The sequence below is a fragment of the Sapajus apella genome, unplaced genomic scaffold (assembly GCF_009761245.1).
Source record: "Sapajus apella isolate SASKATOON/1434 unplaced genomic scaffold, GSC_monkey_1.0 scaffold13, whole genome shotgun sequence".
In the NCBI taxonomy this organism is placed as follows: domain Eukaryota; kingdom Metazoa; phylum Chordata; class Mammalia; order Primates; family Cebidae; genus Sapajus; species Sapajus apella.
This window is the reverse complement of record NW_022436953.1, coordinates 26140198-26167961: the sequence shown is the minus strand read 5'-3', so window position 1 is coordinate 26167961 and position 27764 is coordinate 26140198. Positions and strand designations below refer to the sequence as shown.

Below are 27764 nucleotides of genomic sequence, written 5' to 3'. Positions count from 1 at the left end.
TTTTTTTTTTGAGACAGAGTCTTGCTCTGTCACCCAAGCTGGAATGCAATGGTACGATCTTGGCTCACTGCAACCTTGGCCTTCCAGGTTCAAGTGATTCTCATGCCTCAGCCTCCTAAGTAGCTAGGATTACAGGTGTGCACCACCACATTCAGCTATTTTTTTCTATTTTTAGTAGAGATGGGGTTTCATTGTGTTGGCCAGGGTGGTCTTGAACTTCTGACCTCAGTGATCTGCCCACCTCAGCCTCCCAAAGTTCTAGGATTACTGGCATGAGCCACCGCACCCAGCTAGAAAAGAGAAATTCTTATGCTCTGTGGGTTGAGTATATAAATCACTGTTGCAATCACTTTGGACAATTAAGTGATAGTAAACATAAGGACAGATGCTATGGTTTGCACGTGCCCCCTTTAAAATTCAAATGTTGAAATTTAATGTCCTAGTATTGAGAAGTGGGGCCTTTAAGAGGTGATTAGGTTATAAGAGCTCCTCCTTGGGAATAAGACTAAGGCCCTTATAAAAGAGGCTTCACACAGCACTGGACCAGGCCCTTCCATTCTGCCAAGGAGGATATATGAAGAAAGCCTTCCCCAGACAACCGAACCTGCCTGTGTCTGCATCTTGGAGTTCCCATCCTCCAGAACTTTGAGAAATAAATTTCTTTTCTTCATAAGTACCTAATCTATGGTATTCTGTTACAGCAGCACAAAGTGAACTAAAACAACATATTTACACTAAGGCCCAGAAATTTTACTTCAGTTCACATACACAAATAGACATGTGCAAAAGATGCAGTGATTTCTATAAAGGCAAAAAACTAAATATCCAATTATCTGTCAACAAAGCAATGCATAAATTGTAGTATATTTACACAACAGAATGTCTTATAGCAGTTAAAAGGAACTAGGGAGCTACGTGGCTCAACATGGACAAATCTTGAAAATATAGTATAAAGATGCAATTTGTGGGAGGATTTGTTCAGGATGACAGCATTTATGTGTACGTGAAAACACCAAATGATAGTATATATTCTTATGAGTATGCAAAGATATAGTAAAAGTTTAAAAACACAAACAGGAAGCATACAGATGGTGGTTACATCTGAGGAGAGGGTGGAAGTGTGGGTTTTGTGTTGGCATTGTTTTATTTCTTTTTTTCTCCTCTCTCTTTTTTTTGAGACAGAATCTTGCTGTATCACCCAGGCTGTAGTGCAGTGGTGTGGTTTCAGCTCACTGCAAACTCCGCCTCCTGGGTTTAAGTGATTCTTGTGCCTCGGCCTCCAAGTAGCTGTGACTACAGGCATGTGCCTCCATGTCTGGCTGATTTTTGTATTTTTAGTAGAAATGGGGTTTTGTCATGTTAGCCAGGCTGGTTTCAAACCCCTGGGCTCAAGGAGTCCACTCACCTTGGTTTCCCAAAGTGATGGGATTACAGGCATGAACGATCATGCCTGGGATGTTTTATTTCTTTAAAAAAATCTGTAGTATTGCTTCACTTGACTAACCTTTAAAACAAATATGTAGCAAAGGTGGATTGTGTATATATGAGTACCAGTTATATTAGTTTTTGCACTTTTCTGTAAATTAGAAATATTTAACAAGAAAAAACTTTAAGAAATTTTACATAGCTTTTTCTTTCTCTTTTAGAAAGAGAGATGGGGTCTTGCTATATTGCCCAGGCTGGCCTTGAACGCCTGGCCTCAAGTGATCCTCCCGGCTCAGTCTTCCAAAGTGCTGATATTACAGATGTGAGCCATTATGCCCAGCAAAAATTTTAAGACTTAAAAGTATGTACAATTGCCTGAACCATGTATGCTTTGGAATTTCATTTTTATTTATTTTTTTTGAGATAGGGTCTTGCTCTGTCACCCAGGATGGAGTGCAGTAGCATCACCACGGCTCACTGAGGCCTCTACCCCCTGGACTCAAGTGATCCTCCCACTTTAGCCTTCTTACTAGCTATGACTTCAGGTGTGTGCCACCATGCCCAGCTAATTTATTAACTTTTTGTAGAGACAGCATCTTGCTATGTTATCCAGGCTAGTTTCAAACTCCTGGCTTCAAGTGATCCTTCTGCCTTGGCCTCCCAAAGTGCTGGGATTATAGGCCTGAGGTACCATACCCAGCCTGTTTTCAAAGGGATTCAAAGTAGGTTTGCTTTTAAAAGCTAGAAGTAGGTTTTAGATAATGTGCTCAGTATGACACAGAAAAATTTTGAGGATAAGATCCTAACTGCTGAATGTTGTTACAATAATTAAACTAGTTTATTACAGTAACATTTACCAACTAATCTTTTTTTTTTCCTTTTATTTTGTAAAGGTTACCTTTACAAAGTAGCATTTAAAAATAAATCCATCTCACAACTCAAAGACATTTCTGACAGTACTGCCCTGGTGCTGGTCAGCCATTATTCACTGCGTGTCTGCTACGTGTCGGCACGTATATAGGGCTCTTCTTTCCTGGGAACAAACCCTTAGCGCTTCTTCCAGGTAAACTTTCTGCAAGCTCCCTGTTGGCCTGGCTTCTTCCGTTCTCTCACACATGGATCAGTAGTAAGCAGTCCAGCTTGTCTCATCCACTCGACCTCGTCCTCAGTGAGAAAGCTGCACAAAGCTTTTGCCATTGCCAATCGTACTGCTCCAGCCTGCGCCGACCTCCCGCCCCTGAGACTGTGCAGGTCACATCGTGTTTCCCAAGCCGGTCAACAAAGTGGAAAGGGAACATCAGCTGTTCTCTGTCCTGCATGATTGGGAGGTAATGCAGGTAATCAATTCCATTTACTTTTATTCTTCCACTCCCATGTTCATAAACAATTGCTTCTGCTTTTGCAGTCTTTGTTTTACCTTCGCTTTTGCTAAAGGCCATTCCTTGCTCCTCATACTGCGCAGGTTCAATCAGCTGTTTTTTTGATTGAATGACTACACTTCTTCGAAACCTCTGCACAAATTCTTCCTCAGCAGCACCGTACTGCAATGTCAATAACTTTTCTAGCAGGTGAATGAACTGCATATAATCTTGATCTGACAGTGTTTCCACTAACATTTCTTCCAGTTCCTCCTTAATCAGCCATCTGCTGCCAATCAGGTCTCTGGTTTTAGTTTCTTCTGGAAGCAGACCTTTGGCTTGCAACTGGCTTTGACGTTTTTCTAAATTGAGTAACATTCCATAAATGTCATGCATTAATGAATAGTATAACTGTTTGCCAGTGTAGAAGAGATAGTGAAATGGACAGCCATCTTCTCCCCACTGGATTGCTCCTTGTTTTGGAAAAATCAGTTCAGGATGCTTCATTATTGGCCTGGCTTCTTTCTCAAACAAACCACTTGGGAAAAGGTAAGCAATAGCTTTATCAATATCCTCTTGAGTGAAGGTTTCTGGATCTTCTCCCATCATGTTGGCTAAATGTCTCTTTCCTATGTTGAACTCTTCAATCTGCTTTTTAGTAAAATCCACTGTGTAAGTTTCACGTTTTAAGGCGGCAACATTTTTCTTTCTTGTTACAACTGCAGTATGACTTAGCCCTAATATCTGGGATCTGACATTTGTTTGCAACTCAGCTGCCGCGGTCTTCCAGAGGACTTGCTTCTGGAGGAGGCTACCCTACCCCAGAGAAGCAGCCGGTAGGAAACTGCTCCGAGGGAGGACATACAGGGGGCCGCCATGTTAGCTGTGGGAGATCCAGGACCTAAGGGTTACCAACTAATCTATTAGTGTCTGAGAAAGAATGTCCCTGAGATTTAAATCAGTGTGTAGCCTCACCAGACCAATCTGATTCAATTTTTTCATGTAACGAAGTGGTGAGTTGTTTTTCAGTTGCCATGGACCTCAGGTCACATAAAACTGGGCATACCCACGTGAATCAAGCATGCAGCCACAGAAGGAACCTAAGTGCTTGAACTGAGGAATGAGGACTTAATTATCATAAGAAGTGGACAGGATCAAGGATCTAATCAGATGAGCTCTAGGGTCATACCCTGTCAGGATCTGGTCAGACCATGCCTCCTGGAATCACTTCACTGCATAATCCAGTCAGATCACACCCCATTACCCATGCCTATAAAACCGGACCCAGCCTCCAGCTCAAGGAGACACCGTTGTGGGAATTATCCTGGTGTTCTCCTTACTTGTTACAAGTAATAAAATCCCCTTGCAAAATCCTCCTTGGTTGTGGACATTGGATTGATATTTGCCAAGGAACCATACACAACCGTTGTGTGGGAACAAGGGGTTACCATTTTGGCTGCTGGATTAGTCTGCCTTCACACTGCTGATAAAGACATAGCTGGGACTGGGAAGAAAAAGAGATTTAATTGGACTTACAGTTCCACATGGCTGGGGAGGCCTCTGCATCATGGCGGCAGCAGGAGAAAATGAGGAAGAAGCAAAAGTGGAAACCACTGATAAACCCATTAGATCTCGTGGGACTTATTCATCATCAGGAGAACGGCATGAGAGAGACTGGCCCTCACGATTCATTCAATTACTTTCCCCTGGGTCCCTCCCACAACATGTGGGAATTCTAGGAGACACAATTCAAGTTGAGATTTGGGTGTAGACAGAGCCAAATCACATCAGCTGCATAGCTGTATCACTTGGCAAACTTAAAAAACAGCTATCATAGCCACAACATTTAAGATTGTGATTCAGTAGACTCTGCCCTGGGCATCCTTATTGCTAAAAAGCTCCTCAGGTCATTCTAATGTGCAGCTTGGGCTGGAATTTCTGGTTTATATGCATGACTTTGGAGACTGAAAACTCAACCCATCTTAAAACTTTCAAAAAGCAAACCACTCACTTATGGCTTAGAGTTCAAGTAATGATCTATGAACGTGCCTCCCCCAGGACACCCCATCTCCAGTAGGCTTTAACATTTTTCTTCTAGTTTTAATAGGTAACATACAAACAAGGCTCAAAAAAGCTCTGTTATACAACCTCATCCAGCCCCATAGGCAGCCTTTTTAAATTAGTTTCTTATGTATCCTTCTGGTGTTCTCTTAAATATCAGCAAATAGGAATACACATTCTTATTTTTCTCCCTGTCCTTTAAAAAATGTAGCATACTACGTATCCTATTCTATGCCTTCCTTTTTTTTTTTTTTCTCATTTAGCAATATATTCACGAGATCTTTGCCTATTAGGACATAGAGAGCCTTTTCACTTCTTTTTAACATTTAAATAGGGCTGGGCACAGTGGCTCACACCTGTAATCCCAGCACTTTGGGAGGCCAAGGCAGGCGTATGACAAGGTCAGAAGTTTGAGACCAGGCTGACCAACATGGTGAAACTTCGTCTCTGCTAAAAATACAAAAATTTAGCAGGGAGTAGCGGTACGCGCCTGTAGTCCCAGCTACTCAGGAGGCTGAGCCAGGAGAATTGCTTGAACCCAGGAGGCGGAGGTTGCAGTGATGCACTCCAGCCTGGGAGACAGAGCGAGACTCCGTCTCTAAAATATAAATAAAGAAATAAAATTTAAATAGTTGCAAAATAGTCCACTGTGTACAAAAACCAAGCTTTTTGTTTTTAGAACTATGCTCCATTTTAGGTTGCATAGAAAGCTAATAAAAGTCATTAACTCTGAGGGTAGGGTAGGCTGGGGATGATTAGACGGAGAAGGTACAACAGAACTCCTTTTATTGTAAGTAAACTGAAATGAGGGAGATCTTTGTGAGCATCTAGATGGTAGTGGTGATTATACAAATCTACATGTGAAAAATACCATAGATTAATACGGATTTCTCTAGCCAACCAGGTTAAATGGTGATGACAGAGGGGCTTTGAATTAACGGACTATAGACAGTTTAACAAGAGTAGACACAAGGTTTATTTACACAGGCAGTTGTATTTTCAGAATGCTCAGTTTAAGTTTATATAATGTTTTTTCTCTGTGGCCTCTGATTGGATGTTTTCAGTTTAAGATTTTCATAATACTTTGTTGGGCTAGTATTCATTCTGCTTTCTCAGAGCCTTGGCATAAACAGTATGCTCATCGATATTTAAATTTTTGTGCCAATCTGATAGGTGAAAAATTGTATCACAAGGCATTCTTTTTTTATTGTTTCATTCTGTCGCCCAGTCTGGAGTGCAGTGGCACCATGTTGGCTCACTGCAACCTCCGCCCAAGAATTGCTTGGATTCAAGCAATTCTCCTGATTCAGCCTCCTGAGTAGCTGGGATTACAGGCGCACGCCGCCAAGCCTGGCTTTTTTGTATTTTTAGTAGAGACAGGGTTTCACCATGCTGGCTAGGCTGGTCTCCAACTCCTAACCTTAGGTGATTTGCCCGCCTCCCAAAGTGCTGGGATTACAGGTGTGAGCCACCACCATGCTGGGCCAGGCATTCTTATATTTGTGGTTCTTTTCCTATGCATTTGAGCATGTTTTCATATGTCTATCAACCATTTGTATTTCTTTTTCTGCATACTGTTTATTCGTGTTCTTTGCCCATTTTTCTACTCAATTTCTTTTTCTGTTCCATTGATTTCCAGGAGCTTTATACAAATTAGGAAATTAGGTCTTTGATGACAGGAATCGCAACTTTAAAAAAAGCCTGTTTGTGATTTGTCTTTTGACTTGGCTTATAGTTTGGGTGTTTTGCCATGCAAATACATTATTTAATAAAGTAATTAATTCAGTTTTGTGGCAGGCCTCACTTTGTCACCCATGCTGGAGTGCAGCTGACTGCAGGCTTGACCTCCTGGACTCAGGTGATCCTCCAACCTCAGCCTTCCAAGTAGCTGGGACTATTGGCATACACCATTCCCAGCTAATTTTTGTTGCTGTTGTTGCAGAGACACGGTCTCACTATGTTGCCCAGGCTAGTCTGAAACTCCTAGATTCAGGCAATCCTCGTGTCTTGGCCCCACAAAGTGCAGGAAGTGTAGGCACGAGCCACTGTGCCTGGCCTAAAAGCCTTTTATTTTTATTAATTATTAATTTTTCTTCAGGATGATCTGGTTCACTTTTTTTTTATTTTTATTTTTTTTTGAGACAGGGTCTTACTCTGTCGCCCACGCATGAAGGCAGTGGCACAGTCTCTGCTCACTGCAACCTCAGCTTCCCAGGGTCAGGTAATCCTCCCACATCAGCCTTCCAGGTAGCTGGGACTGAGGCAGGAAATAGGGTCTGGAGGCAGGGAACCTAAGGACTTCCTAGAACTAAATTAAATGGAAAACCCCCAACATTTTAAAGCCAAGTAAATAAGTTTGTAACTCTACTTCAGCTATGGCAGGAAACATCATACACCAAGTAACCAATGGGAAACCTCTGGAATGTATTTTGAACCCCAGAAAATTCTGTAACTGGCCCTCGAGCTGCTTGCTTGGGCTGGCTCGCACCCTGTTGAGTGTGCTTTCATTTCCAACACATCTCTGCTTTTGTCGCTTCATTCTTTTCCTGCTTTGCTTGTGCATTTTGTCCAACTCTTTGTTCAAAATGCCACAAGAAGCTGGACACCTAACACAGGTAACATATTTTGTTTAGTCAGCCAGGAGGTAAGCCCAAAGTTTGGGGATGATTTTTCACCTTTTCCTTTCGGCTCTATCCAGGGGAATCTATCTCTCTGTTTTCCTTTCCAACTCAGGACCCTTGAGGGGCAGCATCTAAACACGGAGGCAACTGCAGGTTTCTGGCCAGGACTACTCTCTGGTGTTGCCTGAAGGCCAAGGAGTGAATGGGGATAGTTGCCCTGCCTGGAAGAGGTAAGGAATCTTTTCTATCATTTCCAGTTGTGGTCCCTGATTAAACCTTCTTTTCTTATGCTAAATTCTTCCCTTCTCCTATTTGACTGGCTAAGGACAAAAGAAACCCACCCAGCCTCCAGTTTCTATCATTAGAGTTCATGGCTATCACTCTAGTGGAATGGGAAGCATGGGAAAGTGCGGCCTTAACAAAGTATGAGAATGCTAAAAGTTGGGGATTACACCCAGGAACCAAAGGAAAGCTCATAGTAGGCCATTGGCTCTGGAGAGAAAACATGAAAAGTGAGATTTGTGCCCACCTGAGGTCAGAGACATCTGACCGTCTAAGACTGGACCCTAAAGGGGGATGCCCCAGGGGATCAAACTCCAGACTTCCACCTCTCAAAGGAGACACCTAGGCAGAGATTCTAAGGTCCAGTATAAGCCCTCCTTAGAATTTTCTCTCATAGATGATAATGGAAACTTTTGCAGTACTGTTTGGTCCCAATATTGTTTGGAATCTGAGTTTGCTGTTCAATGAGAAAGTGGGATGGTGTTGCATGTACCCAGGCTTTTGTGCTGCTGTTCCAAGCAGGGCGCGTGGTTAACAAGTGGTGCTCTCCTTTGATGCTGTTTGACCCCAGTGTTCTTTGCAGTCTGGGGAGGATTGCCCTTTAAAAACCAAACTGCCATGGAAACTGCTTTACCCAAAATTTTGGTTCACAGCCTTCATTGGATTATCTATTGGGGCATACAAAGTAAAACCAGTGAGCCTGTATTGCTAGCTCATGGCTAGAGTTCCAAGGTAAAAGCTACTGGAAGTGTGTGTGTGTGTGTGTGTGTGTGTGTATGTCTAGATGTGTTTATCTGTATGTACACTTACTATATGTTGTGCTACCAAATTAGCTTACAAATAAAAGAGTGCTCATAAATTAAGTTAATAAGTGTAAGCAATTTTCAAGTTCACATGACTTAAGTATTAACCAACTGGTTTAAAAACTATTGACAAAATAAAAATAGAAATGCCTTCAGAATTGTCAACACACACTTTTATCTGGATTTTTATTTGTCTCACTAGATATTCTGAGGTGTCAGGGTTTGGCATGGAAGGCTATAAAACTATAAACTCAGCCAAACAAAATCATCTTGGTTTGCTTGCCTTTTTTTTTTTTTTTTTTTTTTTTTAATAAATGAGAGTAATTTAATGTGGTTAGCCAAGTCTTTTGAGTTATCGGTAAAAATATCTATGTATTTGAGGCTCTTACTTAGGTTTAGGTGAGCACTGGATGTTCACTGGCTATTAAAAACAGTTATAGTGTCTAATGTCTCAGTTTACAGAAGCAATCTAGATGAACTGTTGAAAATGAAGGAATTGAGTATAGTAAATGGGATAAGTGTTTTAGGTAAACTTTTTTGTATAAACTAAAATCTTAAAGTTAATTTTGATGCTCCTTTACTATCTGGGTCATTTTCAATTAATAAAGAGTTGTGATATAGGGAAATACGTTTCAAACATTGTGCAATTCTCCTTATCTATAAATGCCCCTATCTGATAGTTCAGGATTTCATGCTTTTTAGGGTTTCACTAAAGTTTTAGGTTACTAAGGTTATCCTTAGGTTACTAAGGATAAGAATTCTAGCTAACACATAATTCTGAATATTTTTGTGTAATTCAGAAGTTACCTAAAAGTTGGTTCAAATTACAGATTTGAAAAGGTTCCCTTATAACCACGTGGTGGTACTTTCTCTTAGTCTCTGCCATCCAGACCAGGAATTTTGGGGTTCATGTCATCATTAGCTCTAAAATTGTCTTAAGTAGTTGGAAGTCTTTGCAAGCTCAAAATTAACTAATCTAGATTCCTTCTGGGAGGGGCAGTGGAGCCTGTCCAAAGCTGTGGCTCAGTAGCTGCAGCTTCACCATTTTGCAATGGTGTTACATGTTCAGCCCTGGCTTGGGGAACAAGTCCTTTCTGGTTTGATATCTGTGTGACCTTTACCATTTGTTGATAATCTTCCTCTCCATAAACCATCTCAAATTTTCTTATCTGAGCACATGGAAGGTTACCTTTGGTAAAGTTCAAAGCCAGAAATATTGGCCAGTTGGCATGGCTAGAGTTGGGTAATAGGAGATTTAAAATGATTTTTTAAAGAAGAGCGCTATGGTTAAAAGCCTAATTAAAAGTGGGTATCCAGGCTATATGTATACTTAAAAGGCCTTTATGTATTTTTTTTTCTCTTCTTGGATCTTGTTTTGTTGGAAAGAAGCTTTTTATTCTCTTCTTAGTTGACTGAATTATTTTTCTCCATTTTGTCTTGCCACTCTTAATGCACACATGAGACCCTAAGATAACTTCTGAGAGGATGGGACCCCTTGGGAAAAACAGAAAAGGCACCAGGGACCCTGTTTTTGGGGAAAAACCTGTTTTCCTCAGAACCCTAAGAATTAAAACTGGATAGATCCCTCTCAAAATCTATTCTTGTATTCCAGCTCTACCTGCTTATTAAGCCATAGAAACTGTGTATTTTCCTGGTCCTTTTTCTTGAAGGGCTCCACCCTAAGGCCAGCAATCCAATTAGTAGATTGGCAAATGAAAAATATTAAAACTACTGGATCTTTTGTCTATCTGTGTAGTTATACGTGTGTTATGTGTATGATGTTTATATAAAAAACACATGCAAGGCATGTAAGGAAAGCAAAATGTGTTTTTGGTAAAAGATTATAAGAAGCCATGGGAATGTAAATTTTTGCCTAGTTTTGAGAGTTAAAGGATTGCTTTCAGTTAAATAAGATAAAGCTAAAGGTTTGAACAAGTTGTAGAAGGTTTGTAACAATCTTGTAAAAGAAATTCTGTGTGTGAACATATTGGCTACATTGAAAAGGGAATTATTTGATTCTTCTGTAAATTGAGCATTGGAATAAATGTACAAGGTTTTCTTAGGCCATTGATCTGCTCTTTAACAAAAATATGTAAAGAATAGTAGTTATGAGAATCCCAGTTTATGGTCAAACTGATTAAGACTGGATTTGTCTATGAGGTTTCACTTAAAAAAATAAAATATTGGGGTTAATATTAATGGTGGACTAATGAAGGGGTGAAATTCGGCTTTCTCTCCCTTGAACAAAATTTTCATGTAACTGTAAAGGATAATGAAAAGTTTTTATTTGCCTTGCAAATAAACTACCAAATAAAAGGAGAAGGCAGGACACAGATTATTTGGAAAGCTAAGTCTTCCCTCTTAATAAGTAAAGATTTTTGCCTTTTAAAAAATTTTGAAGGGCTGGGCAAGGTGGCTCATGCCTGTAATCCTGGCACTTTGGGAGGCCGAAGTGGGCAGACCTCCAACTTGAGGTTGGGAGTTCGAGGCCAGCCTAGCCTCGAACATGGTGAAACTCTGTCTCTGCTAAAAACACAAAAATTAGCCAGGTATGGTGGCAGGCGCCTGTAATCTCAGCTACTTGGGAGGCTGAGGCAGGAGAATCACTTGAACCTGGGAGGCGGAGATTGCTGTGAGCCGAGATTGTGCCATTGTACTCCAGCCTGCATGACAGAGCGAGACTCTGCCTCAAAAAAAAAATATTTTTTGAGTCATGATATCGGCTAAATAAATGACTTATGATCATCTGGAGTTCCATTTCATAATAGCAAGTGTTTTACGCCTCTAACATATTTAACAGCCTTCCCCAAATCAAATTTCAGCCTCAAAAATGGTCTTTTCTGACCCCTAACTTTTGGATGCCACAGAGGGCCCCTGGAGCATATATAGGGTTATTTGATATGCTTAGTTACATGGGAAACATTGTCAAAATAAAAAATAATGTTTAATCTTCTTCAGGTTATATTTTAGTGAATGATATTAATATATGTCCAAAAATTGCATGGGATTTCTAAAATTCTAATGTCTGAGTATATGCTATTGATCATAAGTATGGTTATTATGTTAAGTTATTGTAGACCACAGAAGTAACCAAATTTCCTTGTATAAAACTGCTAACCCAAGTAAAACAAAAATACCAAGAAAATACTGTGCTAGATTTTCATGTTAAATCAGCTGATAATGAAAATATTTTAGATATACAATTTGAATCAACTCTATGGTGTCAGTCAAATTACCTATGATAACCTATTAGTTATCAGTGCTATGCACCTAAACTGGAGAAACAAGTAGTATTCAAGAGGACTTAAGTCCAATATTAAGCATGGACTCTTGGAGAACCAGGACAGCCGCCTTGTCCTTCCATAAAGCTTTTGTTATTAAAGGTTCTGCATTCCATGACTCATCACGGAATAGATAAAATAATCCAAATTAAATATATATTGGTGTGAAGACAGATATTTTCTAATTAATACTGGACACTGACAAATTCATGTTTACCATAAAATCACCTTACATGGAAATGTGACTGTTGCTTTTTCCCATTTACACTTGGCGAGTCATTAACGCTAATGAGATTCCACTCCCCTCCTCCAGTCAGCTGCTCTGATTGGGTGGCCTGCTGTGTCCATATTTTTTATTTTCTGCCAACTGAAAGGATGGCAGATTCTAATCAGAGAAGGCTTTAAAATTCTTGACTTATTTGAATCAAACTCTTCATGCTATATACATCATTTTCATTATGGTAAAGGTAAAATGTGCTGTGTGAACTCTGATATCTAAATATATAACCAGGAAGCAGGGTGTGTAAATCCAAAATCTATGCAGAAAATATGTCACTTGGAAATCTTGAGTAGTTTTGAATTTCTTTGACTTGAATCTCACTCATCAGTAAAAGAGAACTCTTGGTAGCCATAGGGTTTTATGTAGTCTGTAAAGTAAGGGGTTCTGTTTTGTTTCCTTATTTAGGAAAAAGTACTACTGATGTTGAAGGTCTTATGTTCCATTTAATGTGACGGTTTTAAAGGATACAAATAGGAAATCAGAGTCCTTTGCATGTGACAGAAGACTCAATAACCTCATTTATTTCCAAACATTTTCTTTGATAAATCTGTACTTTTATATGGTATTAACATGATGTGCTACTGTTAATGTCTGATTTTGCTGTTCATATGTTAGAGCCTACTCTGAATAAGAGTTAGAGTATTCAAAAAGAAAGAAAGAAAAGAAGGACGGGGAGGGGAGGGGAGAGAAAAAAGAAATGGGAAGAAAGGAAGGAAGGAAGGGAAAGAGGGAGGGAGGGAGGAGAAAGGGAGAGATAGAAAGAAAGCAAAAGAAGTTAAGAGAAACAAAGAGAGACAGAGAGAAAGACCTGCAGTGTTCATGACTTGCTGGTAAATAGTAGAGCCCACAATTTAAACCTACAGACTTACATTAGAGTCTATGTGCTTAATCACTCTGATATGGGAGTTCCTATAGAATGTGGTATTTGAATAGAAAAAAGCAGGATGCAGTGGTCAGAAACAATAGATGAGGCTTGCATAGCCTCACATGGGTAGATGCCTTACAAATAATGTTGTTTTTAAAGATATGGGAAAAAGGAGGTGTTTTGCACAGTTGAAATAAACGGATTATCAAAGTATGATGTCACAAATCACACAGCTTAACGTCTGTCTCCTCCAAAATTCATGTTGAAATCGAATTGCCACTGTAACAGTATTAAGAAGTGAGATCTTTTAAAAGTAATTAGGCCATGAGGGTTCCACGCTTATGAGTGGGCTTAATGCCGTTATAAAAGTACAAGTTTGACGTGATTTTGCCTCTTTTTTCTTCTACCTTTTACCATGTGAGGACATGGTGTTCCCTTGCTTATGTCTCTGTGAACCATAGAAGTGGAAAAGGGGTCTGTTGTGCACAATTATGGGGTATAATTTTATTTTCAAAGGATTTTGCAGCCAGGATTATACATGGATAACCATATACTTTGATAGATAAAAGATGAAGGCCCAGTGTAGGTGAAAAACTTTAACAGTACATATGATGCCTCATAATCAGTCAGACACAGAATATTGGTTCACTCCTCTTAACCTACATCATGGGTTAAACAGAACATTGCTAGGAGGCCTTTACTATTCTAGAAGGGCATCATTTGTTCAGTCCTTTTTCCAGAGTTTGGAGTAAAAGACGCCATGGTTAGAAATGTGTCCCTCATGATAGGCTCTATAGCAGACTCTACTGTGAAGGCTATAGTTACACAACAGACTTTAAGTTCTCTCGTGAAGGTTATGATAGAATTGTCTGAACAATTCTAGAAGTTCCTGTGCAGCTGTGGCCTATGGAGAAATACATCAAATGAAGATTATAGAGATTCACTGGTAGAAGATTAAGAAGAGATTGCTTAGCTGAGTGAGTAGACTCTTTACCTAGCTCATTCTTTGATCTATTTGATTTTAGGTGGTTTGGTTTATGAGGACCCTGGGTAAGCAGCATACCCCTCAGAAGAAATGGTAAATGTTTCCTTTCATCCTTTTAAAGGTGCCAGACTCTCAGGTAATCGCTCCTAGAGTTGGGAAATGCCTAGGAAGAAAAGATATGGCTGGCTGCATTGATGAAGACTTGTCTACTGAAGCAAATTTCCTCCATAAAAGACAGCTATGCAGGGCCACTTCAGTCTGCTGGCACTGTGGCAGCCATTTCAAAATATGTCAAAGTATATTTTGGGGTAAAATATTTTGATTTGCTGCACTGGCAAAGGAGATGAGAAAATGGATTTCTCATACATTGTTGTTGGGAATGTAAAATGGTACAGTCACTCTGGAAAACAGTTTAGCTGTTTCTTATAAAAAGTTTAGCTGTTTCTTATGCAATTACTATATGACTCAGCAGTTCTATTCTATTTATTCAAGAGAAGTAAGAACAGAAGTTCAAAGACCTGCACACAAATGTCCACAGCAGCTTTAGCCACAATAATAAAAAACTGGAAACAATTCAGATGTCCTTCAATGGGTGAATGGCTAAACACCTGTGGTACATCCCTATCCAAATGGGTGTGGGGACCCATTTGGAATCCCAGAGTTGGCATAATGCTTCTTTTAAGCTGAAGACATCTGAGATTCAACAAATGGAGGAAAAGCCTTCTTTCTAGGAACTTCCCTTAACTGACTAAAAGCAGCAACCTCCAGGAAATGAGGCTATCAGAAATTTCCTCTCCTGGGGAGCTTTTTGGCCCTGAAGATGGGTATGCAAATATTATCACACAATTTCTTACCACCTGTTTTCCTAAAAATCCTTTTGGTTTTCCCAAGGAGAACTATTTGTTTTTCCCATAGAAGCCCTTTCTCCCCCATCCTTTATATACCTGTTAGGTATATAAACCCTTTAACCATTTAATGAGCCAGATACTTGCTTATTATGCAAAGGAAATAAATCTTTTACTACTGTTAATCTGTCTTTTGTTATTTAATTTCTAAGCCCCAGTCATTGAACTTAAGAGGATGGATGAACATTTTTTTCCTTCCCCTACAATAAATTCTATTCAGCAAAAAAAAAAAAAAAAAAAACCCACAATAAAAGACTGGATGATTCTATTTATCTAATATTCTTGAAGTGACAAATTTATAGAGAATAGTGTTTACCAGGGGTTAGAGACCAAGACAGGAGGTTAGGGGTCGCATGTGGTTGAAAGAAGACACACAACACAAGGGATCTTTGTGCTGTTGGAACTGTCTTGTGGTTTGACCATAGTGGTGGATACACAAATGTGATAAAACTGCACAGTCCTACACACACATATACATGTAAAACTGAGAATGTCTGGAAAAGCTTGGTGTATCATATTGTAAAAGTTGTCAGAATCAAAATGGAGTCACTAATGTAAAAAGAAAACACACACACAACAACCTTGACAAATAGAGCAAGAGAAGGCTATGAAGAAAACAGTTCTCATATTTGTAAGCCAGATAAAAAAAACTATTACCAAAGACTGCAAACACCAAAATATTGCGCAAAGGCCATCACAACGTTACAGAAAAAAATACTTCTGCAAGGCCTATCTGCCCCAGTAACTGCCTGTCCAACCCCAGACTGTTATTGATCTTGTGGCCAACTAGAATTATTTCAATACAATTATGTAATCCTATGGCATATGTATTTCCATTGCAATGCTCTATTCCCAAAAAAGCATCTTTTATTTCAGAGAGCCTCTCTCTGTTATTTAGGTTGACAGTATCAGTGTCAATTTCCTGGTTGTGATATTATACTATAGTTTGGTAAGGTGTTACCACAGGGGCAAATCAGATAACAAGATGAAGGATCTCTCTGTAGTTCTTTTTATAACTGCATGAGAATATGCAATTATCTGAAATGAAGTTTAAACAAATTATTTTGTTGTACTGGCGCGAGCACAGAAAATCAACACTAAGGCAAAAGTACGGCAAATTGCAGGGTCTTTACTGACGGTGGCCACAGAGGACTCACGTCTCTCCAACCCGTGGCCCCGAAAGGAGGGTGTCAAGACCTTTTATACCCGTAAAACCACCTCGGGAGTAAGGGTGAGGGGCTTCAGACTTTCTGAGGGCTAATGGACTTTTGACATTCTGATTGTTACTTAAGTGGTTCACAAAAGTCAAGATCAGCATTTGTTTACACATTGTCTGGGTAGGGTGGAAATTACAGTCCTTAATTACTTATTCACATTTGGGTTATAGAGAGCAGTTTCAACAGAAAGCCGAGGTATGGTTGAGGTACGCAGTTTTATGGGCTTTTACCATGTCACATTCCCCCCTTGTTTTATTTACAGGAATTAAATCATTGATTCCTCCAACAGGTTAGACCTTAATATAATTAGTCTATGTTTTTGGTGTACCCTGATATAGTGGAGATAGTTTCACAACCCCAATGGAGGCAAAATAATTCATTTAAGTCTCCACAGTTCCATCTTTTTTTTGGGGGGGGGTGTGGATTCTGGGCACAGATAGTTGTTGCTCTGCCCCATGAACTGCTGCACCCGGCTACACCTCCACTTGTTCTGAAATTTAGGTTGAGGTCCAGGAGGGCACAGAGGTCTAAGGAGAAGGTAATGGGGCTCTCTGGAATGTACTCCAGGGTTAGATTGACTAAGGTGGATCCCTTCCCGGTTAAGGAACTAACATATCCTCCAGTGGAGCCCTCGGTGAGGACCCATTGATAGTAGGTGGGTTCTGGGGGGGTTGCTCTAGGGATTTACAGCACGGATTAGGGTGGCGAGGGTGGTGACCACAAAGAGTGCACAAGTCTTAGCTTTAGTGAAACGGGGGATGAGTGTTTGACGCTCCATTGTCCTTCTGGTGGGGCAGTCTTAACGTGGGTGTGATGAATCCAGGCCATTAGTCCATCCACTTTGAGTGGGGTGGGTGTGGTCAGGATAACCGTGTAGGGTCCCTTCCAATGGGGAGTGAGGCCAGAGGTGGCGAATCTTTTAACAAGGACAGAGCCTCTGGGCTGGAAGGGGTGTGTTGGCTGGTCTGCGAGGTCCAATGGGGTGGGACGGGTGTCCTTAATGAGCTGGTGTATCTGGGATTGAACAGACTGGAGCGCCTGTAAGGACTTAAGGTGTGTATAGTTACGGACTTCAGCATGCACAGTATCCGTGGGTCTGGAGAGTAAGGGAGGGGGCCTACCGAACATGATTTGAAAAGGGGAGAAGCCTTTTTGATAGGGTGTGCATCAGACGCAGAGGAGGACAAAAGGGAGCAGGCTGACCCAGTTTTCACCGGTCTCTAGGATAAACTTTGTCAGGGTTTCTTTTAAGGTCCGGTTCATTTGTTCGACTTGCCTTGAACTCTGGGGATGATAGGCACAGTGTAATTTCCAGGATACACCCAGGGCCTTGGCTAGGCCCTGAGAAATTTGTGCAGTAAAGGCAGGCCCATTGTCCGACCCCGGTGTTAGAGGGAGGCTGAACCGAGGAACAAGGTCCTCTAATAGTTTTACTGTGACCACCAAAGCAGTCTCGGACGTAGTGGGGAAGGCTTCGACCCATCTAGAGAACGTATCTATAAACACCAGGAGGTATTTATATCTATTTGCTGGGGGTTTTATTTCAGTGAAATCTACTTCCCAGTGCTCCCCAGAGCTAGTCCCTCTGAGTCTTACTCCTACCTGGCTAGACCTGTTCCCTCCTGGATTTACTCGGGCACATACATCACACCAAATAGTGATTTCCTTGATAAGTTCATGTAAGTGGGGAATGTAGTATTTGGCTTTTAGCAGCTCAGTTAGTTTGGTCTGTCCTAAGTGAGTGGCCTGGTGTGTGTCCTTAACTAGGGCCTATCCTAGAGCCTTGGGAACCACAATCCTTGTGTCCTGTAGAATCCACCATCCTGTGGAATCTTGTGTGCCCCCTTGTTGTTTAGCAAAGTTTTCTTCATCAGGTGAGTGCACAGGGGTAGGGGGGCAGGGTTGGGGCCGGCAGAGTTATAAGAATAGTCAGAGGTTTTACTGGTCCCAAGGCTGCCTGTCTGGCTTGTAGGTTAACTGCCCTATTTCCCCTCGCCTCTGGTGAATCTCCCTTCTGGTGTCCTTTGCAGTGTATTAATGCCACTGCCTTGGGCTTCCATATAGCCTCTAGTAGGGCTAGGATTTCTTCTTTACTTTTGATGTTTTTTTTTTTTTTTTCTCTGAAGTAAGTAGTCCTCTTTCTTTATAAATGGCTCCATGTACATGAGCTGTGGCAAAGGCATACCGGGTATCTGTGTAGATGTTAACAATTTTTCCCTCCGCCCAGTCTAAGGCCTTTGTCAGAGCTATGAGTTAAGGATCAATATGGCATATATAATAGTTTAACAGGTTTATGGGACAGTACTTAATATAGAATTTGGAATGGACAGAGATGGCCCTGTTTGGAGTCAGCTGGTTGCTGGCCACGTTTTCTCCTTCAGCCTTGGGTTCTCTGTGATTGGCAGAGGCAGAGCCCTGCCAAGGCAGCCACAGCTTCCCATACAGGGGAACACACACAGGAACAGGAATAATGAAGGCTTCTTTGTTAATGCTGTTTCTACTTCAGGGCTTACATGTTTTTTAGTAAATTATGCTCTTCAAATTTCACCTGAGAGACTGCTTCAGGCCATGATAAGAAGTGGAGGTCGAACATGCCTCATTATATGTCTCCAGCATTAAACACCAACACAGACCTGAGTCTAATAAAAAGCATTTCAATCCATTCTCTCTGAAGTCTGGTACCTGGAGGCTTCATCTGCATGATTAAACTTTGGTCTCTACAACCTCTGATCACAACCCAGACATTCCTTCTATTCATCAGGTTTTTAGACCAACTCAACCAATTGTCAACTAGAAAACGTTTAAATTTACCTATAGCCTGGAAGCTACCCGCAGTTTTTGTTACAGGGGTTATTAAGAAATTATTTTAGGCATGTAGAGAGGAAAAGGGTCCATGGTAAGTTTTTGTCTCTTTTAAAGCAGCTCCAGAAACATTTTTTGTCTAGCGGGAAAGCCCTGGCTCTTGGAACTGGGACGGCAAGCTTACATATGCAAATGTAGGCCACTAGAAACTGTGTCCACCTGGTCAGGTGAGGTGGCTCACACCTGTAATCCCAGCACTGGGAGGCAGAGGCGGGTGGATCACATGAGGTCAGGAGTTCTAGATCAGTCTGGCCAACATGGTGAGACCCCGTCTCTACGAAAAATACAAAAATCAGTCGGGCATGGTGGCGTATGCCTGTAATCCCAGTTACTGGGGAGGTTAAGGCAGGATAATCACTTGAACCCGGAAGGTGGAGGTTGCATTGAGCCGAGATCACACCACTGCCTTCCAGCCTGAGCAACAAGAGCAAAACTCCATCTCAAAAAAAAAAAAAAGGTAAAGGAGATGGGTTTGCCTTTATTGTGACCTTGGCCAAGTCAAAAATTTCTCTTTCCCAAATTACCAGTGGACAAAAATGAAACCAGACACTCACTTCTATTTTCAAAGAAAATTTAAAAGATAGGATTATTATGGAATTAAAAATTTTTAAAATCACATAATTACTTGGGTCTAACAACTTACCAGGCATTGAGAATTTCTTTGACTCACTCTCTTTTTCAGGGAAGATAGTGGAGCAGAAGCAGAAACGCTTAAATAGAAGTCAAAAGACCTGAGTTCCATACCAGGGGTTGCATATTCAACACTGGCTGGGGACAGGGGGTTACTAAATTGAGTAAAGGGAGCATGGACCACGTTTACAGGCTCCACAGTATGCATTCCACGAGCTCCATTATCTGGCCCTGCCATGTCTTGCACTTCTTAAAACACACTGCTTCTGCTCTCACAGGTTTGTTTTCTTTATGTGACGTAAATTCTGTACGTTTGCTTTTAAATATCCTTTTCCTTCCTTTGCTCCAATTCCGAATAAAGGACATTGTTGCAGGGTTTCCTCTAACTGATATCCTACTAATTCTCCTTTTGCTTCTTTGCTTCTCAACATTCACCCAGGATGGCCTGAACTGTATCCCAAAGGCTGACTTGTCCACTCCTGTTTCTTCAGTACCCTTCAGATGCCCCATACATCACTTATGGTTTGGGCTAGAATTTATAGCTCTTAAAGCAAACTAAATATGGCCTGAGAAGGACTCTGTACTTCTATATTTGAGTCCTTATGGACTAACTGTAACCTAGCTTAATAGGCAGACAAGATTGAAAACCTAACTTAAAAGTATGTGTTTATAACAATAGTTGAGTCTTGGTCAATCCCAGCAGCCATAGTTTAACCACTCATACACTGCTGAGTGTTGAAACTGGGTTCAAATAAGGCAACTGCTAACCTGTAACCAGTCCAGCCATTCTGAACCTTACTTCCAATTTCTGTATATCACTTCCCTTCATTTGTCTATAAATTTGTAATGATCAAAAGGCATCCCGGGATCTCTCCAAATCTGCTGTGATTCTGAGGCTGCCCAATTTGCTGCTCAATTAAACTCCTTTAAATTTAATTTGGCCAAATTTTTCCTTTTAACATAGTTTTAGCACTGGTTCACTTTCCAGATCCATTTCTGACCAGCTTCCAAGACACTTTCAGTTGTAAGTTTTACTAACACCTACAACATGTCTAAAACAGAATAATTATCTTCCTTCTGTCACCCTAAATTACTTTTCCTCCAGATGTCCCAACCTTTGCCTGTCACTAATCTATTTCATTTAGAAAATGTAGAGTCCATCTAATTCCTCCATTTCAAGATAATTACCACATCTTCTCAAGTCTTCTTTTATTAATGTGTCTTCGGATCATCAGTGCTGTCACCCTCGTTGAGGGCCTTGTTACACTAAAAGTGAACTTGTGTAATGGTCTAAGTGAGATGCGCCTTCAGAGTCTCATGTGATGAGTCCCTTTTGTGAGCGGCTGACCATTTTATCTTGTAAACTGTAGGGCCAAAGCCCCACAGGATTGTGGGGTGTCCCTTATTGCTGTGCTGAGGCGCTGGATCCAAGAAATAAAGAGAAAAGACACAGAAGAACTGGAAAAGAGCAGCTGGGCTTGGCAGTCCACGCCACCTATGAGTGGAGACAAGTGAGGCCCCGAATGTCCAGAAGCATCTGTATTTATTAGGTACAAGGCAGGGGGAAGTGTCGTGAGTGGGGTCACCTATAGGCTTAGTAATAGGGCATACATAATCACATGAGTAACAAGTGAGGGGACCACTCCATTAGGTCACCTGGGCAGAGAGGTGGGCTGTGTACAGTAGGGGGCTGTACTGTGCACAGTAGTAGAGGGTCATGTACAAAAAGGGGTTCACTCCCATTAGGTCACCGAGGCAAGGAGGTGAGCTGTGTGCATGTAACAAGTGTCGTGTGCAACAATTCTTATCTGGGGGCTGGCGACTTCAAAGGATTCCTTTAGAAGGATGCTGTAGACCAATGCAGTGGGAGCTGACAGAGTGTGCTGTTTTCTAAGCTATTTTTTAGGAGGATGATTTGAGCCAGTACAGTAGCGAGGTGACAGCGTGTATAGCCGCTGTGGCACGATTACGCCAGAGGGTTCTTCTCCCTCTGTTGTTCGCGGGATCTAAGGCCTGAGGCCTACTTTCTACAAGAACTGGATGCAAGGTACTGCAATGCCTTTTCAGGAGGAATAACTCTTTTTTTTTTTTTTTTTGGGACGGAGTTTCACTCTTGTTACCCAGGCTGGAGTGCAATGGCGCGATCTCGGCTCACCGCAACCTCCGCCTCCTGGGTTCAGGCAATTCTCCTGCCTCAGCCTCCTGAGTAGCTGGGATTACAGGCACGCACCACCATGCCCAGCTAATTTTTTGTATTTTTAGTAGAGACGGGGTTTCACCGTGTTGACCAGGATGGTCTCGATCTCTTGACCTCGTGATCCACCCGCCTCGGCCTCCCAAAGTGCTAGGATTACAGGCTTGAGCCACCGCGCCCGGCCAGGAGGAATAACTCTTGCTTCAAGCCGGCCATGCAGCGAGTGCTGAGTGCTGCTGTCTGGGCCCTGACCTGCCATATAGTGTATGTCCTTTCAGGCAGGGGCGCTACCGCCTGGGTCATTGGTTCTTGTCCTGGTCTGGCTTTTTTTCCCATGTACTTGCTTCTGCTCTGTGACTGCTCTAGGCATTCCTCCTACTACAAACTACTATATGATTATACAGAAGGATTATATAAATCAGCAGTAAATGTGTCAGTACAGCTCACACTACATCCATTATATGATTATATAGAAAGATTATATATAAGTATGATTATAATATACTTATATATGTAAGTATGATCATATATATAAGCTAGATATAGTATGCAGTAAGTAATTTTATGATTATATAGAAAGATTATGTGGAACTAAGTATGATTATATATAAGCTAGATATAAATAAGCAGTAAGTTATACTTCAGGCACTAATTGTGCCTGGGGTCTGCATAGCTCTCCTTCCTCGGTACCCGTGTTGTGGGTTACCCACAGTAAACTCCTTGGCAAATAGTACCTCAAAATCTCAATGGCTGCTATTGAAATCTTTCAACAAAAATCTTTGAAACTGTAGATCAATTTCTACAGCCAACAAACTTGAGTATGGCAAATAGTTCAAGAAAGTTTCCTACCAGGTGATAAGGAGAAAGGCCACATCTCCCCTCCTTCATGGAGTACACTCTTATACAGAGATGTCCACACCAGTGGTTCTCAGTCTGGTTATTTTGCCCCCAGGGGACATTTGGCCATAGATGGAGACATTTTGGGTTGTCACAGCTCAGGGATGCTATTGGCCTCTTGTGAGTAGAGGCCAGGAATGCTGTTAAACATCCTACAAAACACGGGAAGCCTGGTCTAGCCCTTAGGGAGAAGGAATTAAGACATTGGTTTTTTTAGACAAGGTGGCATGAGGAACAACAACAAGAAAAACGACAATATAGGCCCAAGACAGGGTGAGTATGCGGGGATCCCAGAAAGACTCTTTGATGGTTGCTAGGGAGAGGGTCTTTATGGTTACTTAGTCTTCCTAGCACCAGAGAGAGAGCTGATGGAAGAAAAAAATATATTTGCATGTGCTAAGAAACTGCCGTTTCTGTGTTGATGAGTAGTAAACATGATAAATTCTTGTGTTTTGGTAAATAAAAGGGCTCTTCTCCAGGACAGTGGGCAACCCTGTCTGGGCAACACCCATGTTGGCAGAAGAAATCCATGCTTGCTTCACTCTGTGACTCTAGCTTCCCAGATGAGAAGCCAAAACTGCTTGGCAGCTATCAGCAACTCACTGCTATGAGAACAAGGATAAACTTAACCCCTTTACATGACAGGGACTTGCTATCTGAACCCATTCCAAACTTCTGCAAAATTGTTACATCAGCTATAGTGGCATGTTATTTCTTAGACAAGCTGAGCATATTCCTACCTCTACACCTTTGCATGCAAATCTCCTTGCCCTAGAATCTGTACCCCTCTGCTCCTTTACCTAAAGTTCCTCCTTATTTGAATGGTAACTTCAAGCCCCATCTCCTATAAGCACACCTGCCCATACTATTTATTTAGCCTTAGCAACATGCTATCCTCTACTGTCCTAAAATTCATTTTTAGCACAGATACCCTACCTCCCCAATTAAAAATGTAATTTTTTGATGTCAAGAACCCTGTTATAAACTTAGATCCCCAAGACTTATCTGTCTACTTTGCATAAGGCAAAGATACCCTACCCAAAGTTATTGGTAATGTGTTCTTCCTATATTAATAGCTAGTATTGTCCAGGCACAGTGGCTCATACCTGTAATCCCAGCAATTTGGGAGGCCAAGGCGGGAGGATCGCTTGAGTCTAGGAGTTTGACACTGCAGTGAGCCATGATCTGTATCACTGCACTCTAGCCTGCATGAGAACACAAGATCCTGTCTCTAAAAAACTAAATTAATTTAAAAAATAGTTAATGTTTACTGTGTATTTATTATGAGTCAGCTGTTTTAAGTACTTAAGAACATTTATTATGTGTCAGCTGTTCTAAGTTCTCAGGCTAAGAGGTTTGCCCTTCCATAGAGAAAGGCAAGAAGGTGAGAGAGGGTAAGAGAAGTTGAGAAATGAGGGAAAAGAAAGAGAGCAAGAGAAGGCCAAAGTTGTCCTTTTAGGAGGAACTCATTCTCTCAAAAGCAGCATTAATAATTTAAAAGGCCAGTTACTCTATGACCCAAACACTCCCATTAGGCCCTACCTCTCAAAACCTCTGCACTGGGGATCAAGCTTCCAACACATGAATTTTGGGAGACACATTCAAGCCATTTGTGTTCTTTCTACCTGGATGCCAAATACATGTCCAGAAAAAATATTTCTGATTTTGTGGAAGGGCAAAAAGTTGAACAACAAGAACTGTATATATTTTAGCAGCTACTATATGGCAGCTGTTCAGAGAATTATTTGAAGAAGAAATCACCCCAAGGGTATTTTCTAAGAATTACTTCTCGGCTGGGTGCAGTGGCTCATGCCTGTAATCCCAGCATTTTGAAGGCTGAGGTGGGAGGATCGCTAGAGTGTAGGAGTTCGAGACCAGCCTGGCCAACACAGTGAGACCTCCTCTCTACAAAAAACTTAAAAAACTAGCCAGGTGTAGTGTCACATGCCTGTGGTCCTAGCTCCTGGGGAGGCTGAAGTCAGATAATCACTTGAGCCCAGGAATTCAAGGTCACAGTGAGCTATGATCATGCCACTGCACTCCAGCCTGGGCAACAGAGTAAGATCCTATCTCAAAAAAAAATCCTCTCTTAAAAGATATCAAGTGGCCAGGTGCGGTGGCTCATGCCTATAATCCCAGCATTTTGGAAGTCCGAGGCAGGTGGATCACCAGGTCAAGAGTTCAAGACCAGCCTGGCCAAGATGGTGAAACCCTGTCTCTACTAAAACTACAAAAATTAGCCAGACACAGCGGCAGGCGCCGATAATCCCAGCTACTTGGGAGGCTGAGGCAAGAGAACCACCTGAACCCAGGTGGCAGAGGTTGCAGTGAGCCGAGATCACACCACTGCACTCCAACCTAGGAGACAGAGTGAGACTCTGTCTCAAAAAAAAAAAAAAAAAAAAAAGATATCAAGTTACCTAAAAATGCTTTGAAACTGCATTAGGGTTACCTACATAGTTAACACATAGGTTAACAACAAGATCCAATTCTCCACTAATTGGGTTGCTTAGACCAAATGGACAGGGCAGTTCTAATCCATTTGCAGGACTAGGAAGGACCTTCTGAGAAGGCAGGGGTAGGCTAAAGGCCAGTGTCTAAGTCTGTTTGTTGTGTGACTTGGGAACACTGGTTATTTCCTCTGAGTTCCTCATTTGCAAAATGAAGCCACTAATATACCTACTTCAGAGGGAAGAGTAAACAGGGTAGTGGATGTAAAATGCTGTCCCTAGTCTACAGTAAGTGAGTGAATGCTAGCTCTCCATTTGCCTCTGGATAGAAACCAAAATTAGCCCTACCCTGCATTTCTCCTGCTCCCTGCCACTTGTGCCCACTGCCATCTACCTACACTGTGGCACTAGGAAACTCCAAAGCTCATGACCTTCAATGGCTCCTCACGATCCAAAAGGATCAACCCCCAGTTCCCTAAAATGGCCTGAGTCCCTTTTGTTGCAATTTTCTCACCACTCCTTTCCCCTCCTAAACTCTAACCCAGCCTCCAAAGAGCCTATCACTTCCCCAATGGTCCTTCTGAATCCACACATGGACTGTAGCCCCTTAGGATTTGTTCCTCACCTACATGATATGAAGTTAGCGGCATATAATTCTAATCTCTCCACTAAAAGATAAACTTCTTGAAGTAGAGTGTTTTACTCATTATTATATCTGCCATAGCACACAATGCTTTGTACATGGCAGTGAGAGCTGACATTTACCAAGAGTTGACCATATGCTGAGTACTATTCTAAGTGCCTTACGTGAACATATGAACTCATTTAATTATCACAACAATTTTGGAATAGGCACAATTACTCTCTCCATTTACAGATCAGGAAACCAAGACCCAAAGCAAAAGCTGTCCAAGGTTATACCACTAGGGAGTGAGAGGGTCTGGGTTCAGACCCAAGCAGCCTAGCTGCAGAACCCACGTTCTTAACCACGATGCTACAGTCAACATTCAATCAATTTAGCTAATTTATGTAAAAGAGCTTCAAAAACTGTAAAGGACTATAAGCCACAATAAACCAAAAGTGCAAACAATATAGGTTTTTGATATCTCTAAGAAGGAGAAACAGTAGTATATGAAGGTTTAGTTTAGAATCAGACCAGAGTTCCAATACCAGCTCTATCACTTTCTATCTGTGGTCAAGTTATTAATCTTTTCAGCACAAACCTCTGAAAGTTTAATCTGCAAGATTAAACTACTTGTTAAGCTGGATATGAGAACTGAGATGACTCAGGTAGAACAGAACGTGTTTACCAAATATAATTGGTCAATAAATTTTGGCTGGAAAATAGTCAAATTGTAAAACCAAGGAAATTTTCTTTTGTAAGTTATTAACCAACAATTATAAACAGCATTAAACAATCATCATAAGGACATAACTTTACGATTTTTTATTGCACTTCAGGCCTGTAAGAGTCAAATAACATTAATTATCTCTAATAAGAAAATGTGAGAGTCCCGCCTCTGGGCATAAGACTGAAACAGCAGTTGGAAAGCCGACTCATTAAAGCAAATATGAAAACCACAGTAAGCACTGGGGAAATTGCCAGTGAAGTGTACTGACAAACACAAGTGTAAACAAATGTGTATGTTCTGGAAAGCATGCTATATAATCGGTCCAAGGGGTGAAGGGCAGAGACGTTTAACACAAGGACTGTTAAAGAACCAACATTTTGTGTAGGTGCAGAGATCAGAACTAAACACAACAGGAGGCTGATTTCAGCTTAAGTTCATGGAAGACGGACCGGCACCGGCTCCCCTGGGCTGCGGTGAGTCTATCCACGGAAGATACCCAGGCTCCAGACATGAGGTAAGGGGCAGAGGGAACTCTCCCTGGGCGAGAAGCCTGAACAACCCTGACGTCCCTTCCTACCTTTGAGCAGGGCGCGGAAGGGAGGACAGGGAGACACCCTGCTCAGAATGAGATTGGGCCTATTTTTAACAATCTTTTCTTGCAGGGGAGGGGGTGTGAAATGTAATCACTGGGGAAAGGTGGGTTAGGGCATCAGGGAGGTGACACCTGCGCAAAATGCACCCAGACATCCAGAGATTGAGACTCCGTGGCTCTCAGGACCCAAAGGCCTGCAAAGGACATTTGCCGACGCAGGCCTCCGACTCCACTCAAGGTGCCTGCTTCACCAAAGCAGCTTCTAGACAGCCCCCGGCCCCCTGCCACCAGCTGCCGCCCCCAGCCCTCTCTAGAGAAGCGAAGGTCAGCTGTGCCAGAGGCCTGAAGGGGGTCGGGGTCGTGGGATGCCCGCGGGTTAAGGGTCTGGGGAAATGGGCCCAGGACATGGAGCAGAGCTCAGGCCGGCGCCCCGAGGCCAGTTAGAAGGCTTTGCCAGCTGCAATGCCAGGGGCCAAGGTCGCCCGGGGCCTCCAGGACGCCAGCCTCGAAAGCACTCACCAGTCTGCTGCCGCGCAGCAGTCGCACTGCCAGGCCTTCCATCCATGCAGCAGGCCAGATAGACACAATCTGCTCAGCGCCGCTAGGTCGGTAGCCAGCGCCAGAGAGCTGCCGGAGCAAGGCCCCACCCATTCAGTACCCGCCCCGCACACACCTACCTGAATCCCTACCCACTGCTGCCTACG

At 42.0% G+C, this 27764-nt stretch overlaps 1 protein-coding gene and 1 pseudogene across 2 annotated transcripts in view; both read right to left on the bottom strand.

Moving 5' to 3' along the window:
- ACADSB (acyl-CoA dehydrogenase short/branched chain) overlaps nucleotides 1–27742 on the bottom strand; it is a 51161-nt gene extending 23419 nt beyond the window's left edge. The window contains exon 1 of one of the 2 annotated variants that reach the window (XM_032281917.1): nucleotides 27580–27742. In XM_032281917.1, the coding sequence (XP_032137808.1) occupies nucleotides 27580–27711 (132 nt within the window). In that variant the 5' untranslated portion in view covers nucleotides 27712–27742. The remainder of the gene's footprint in view (nucleotides 1–27579) is intronic. The other variant, XM_032281918.1, reaches the window with a different exon arrangement.
- LOC116554075 lies at nucleotides 2304–4117 on the bottom strand (annotated as a pseudogene).
- Nucleotides 27743–27764: the final 22 nt, after the last annotated feature.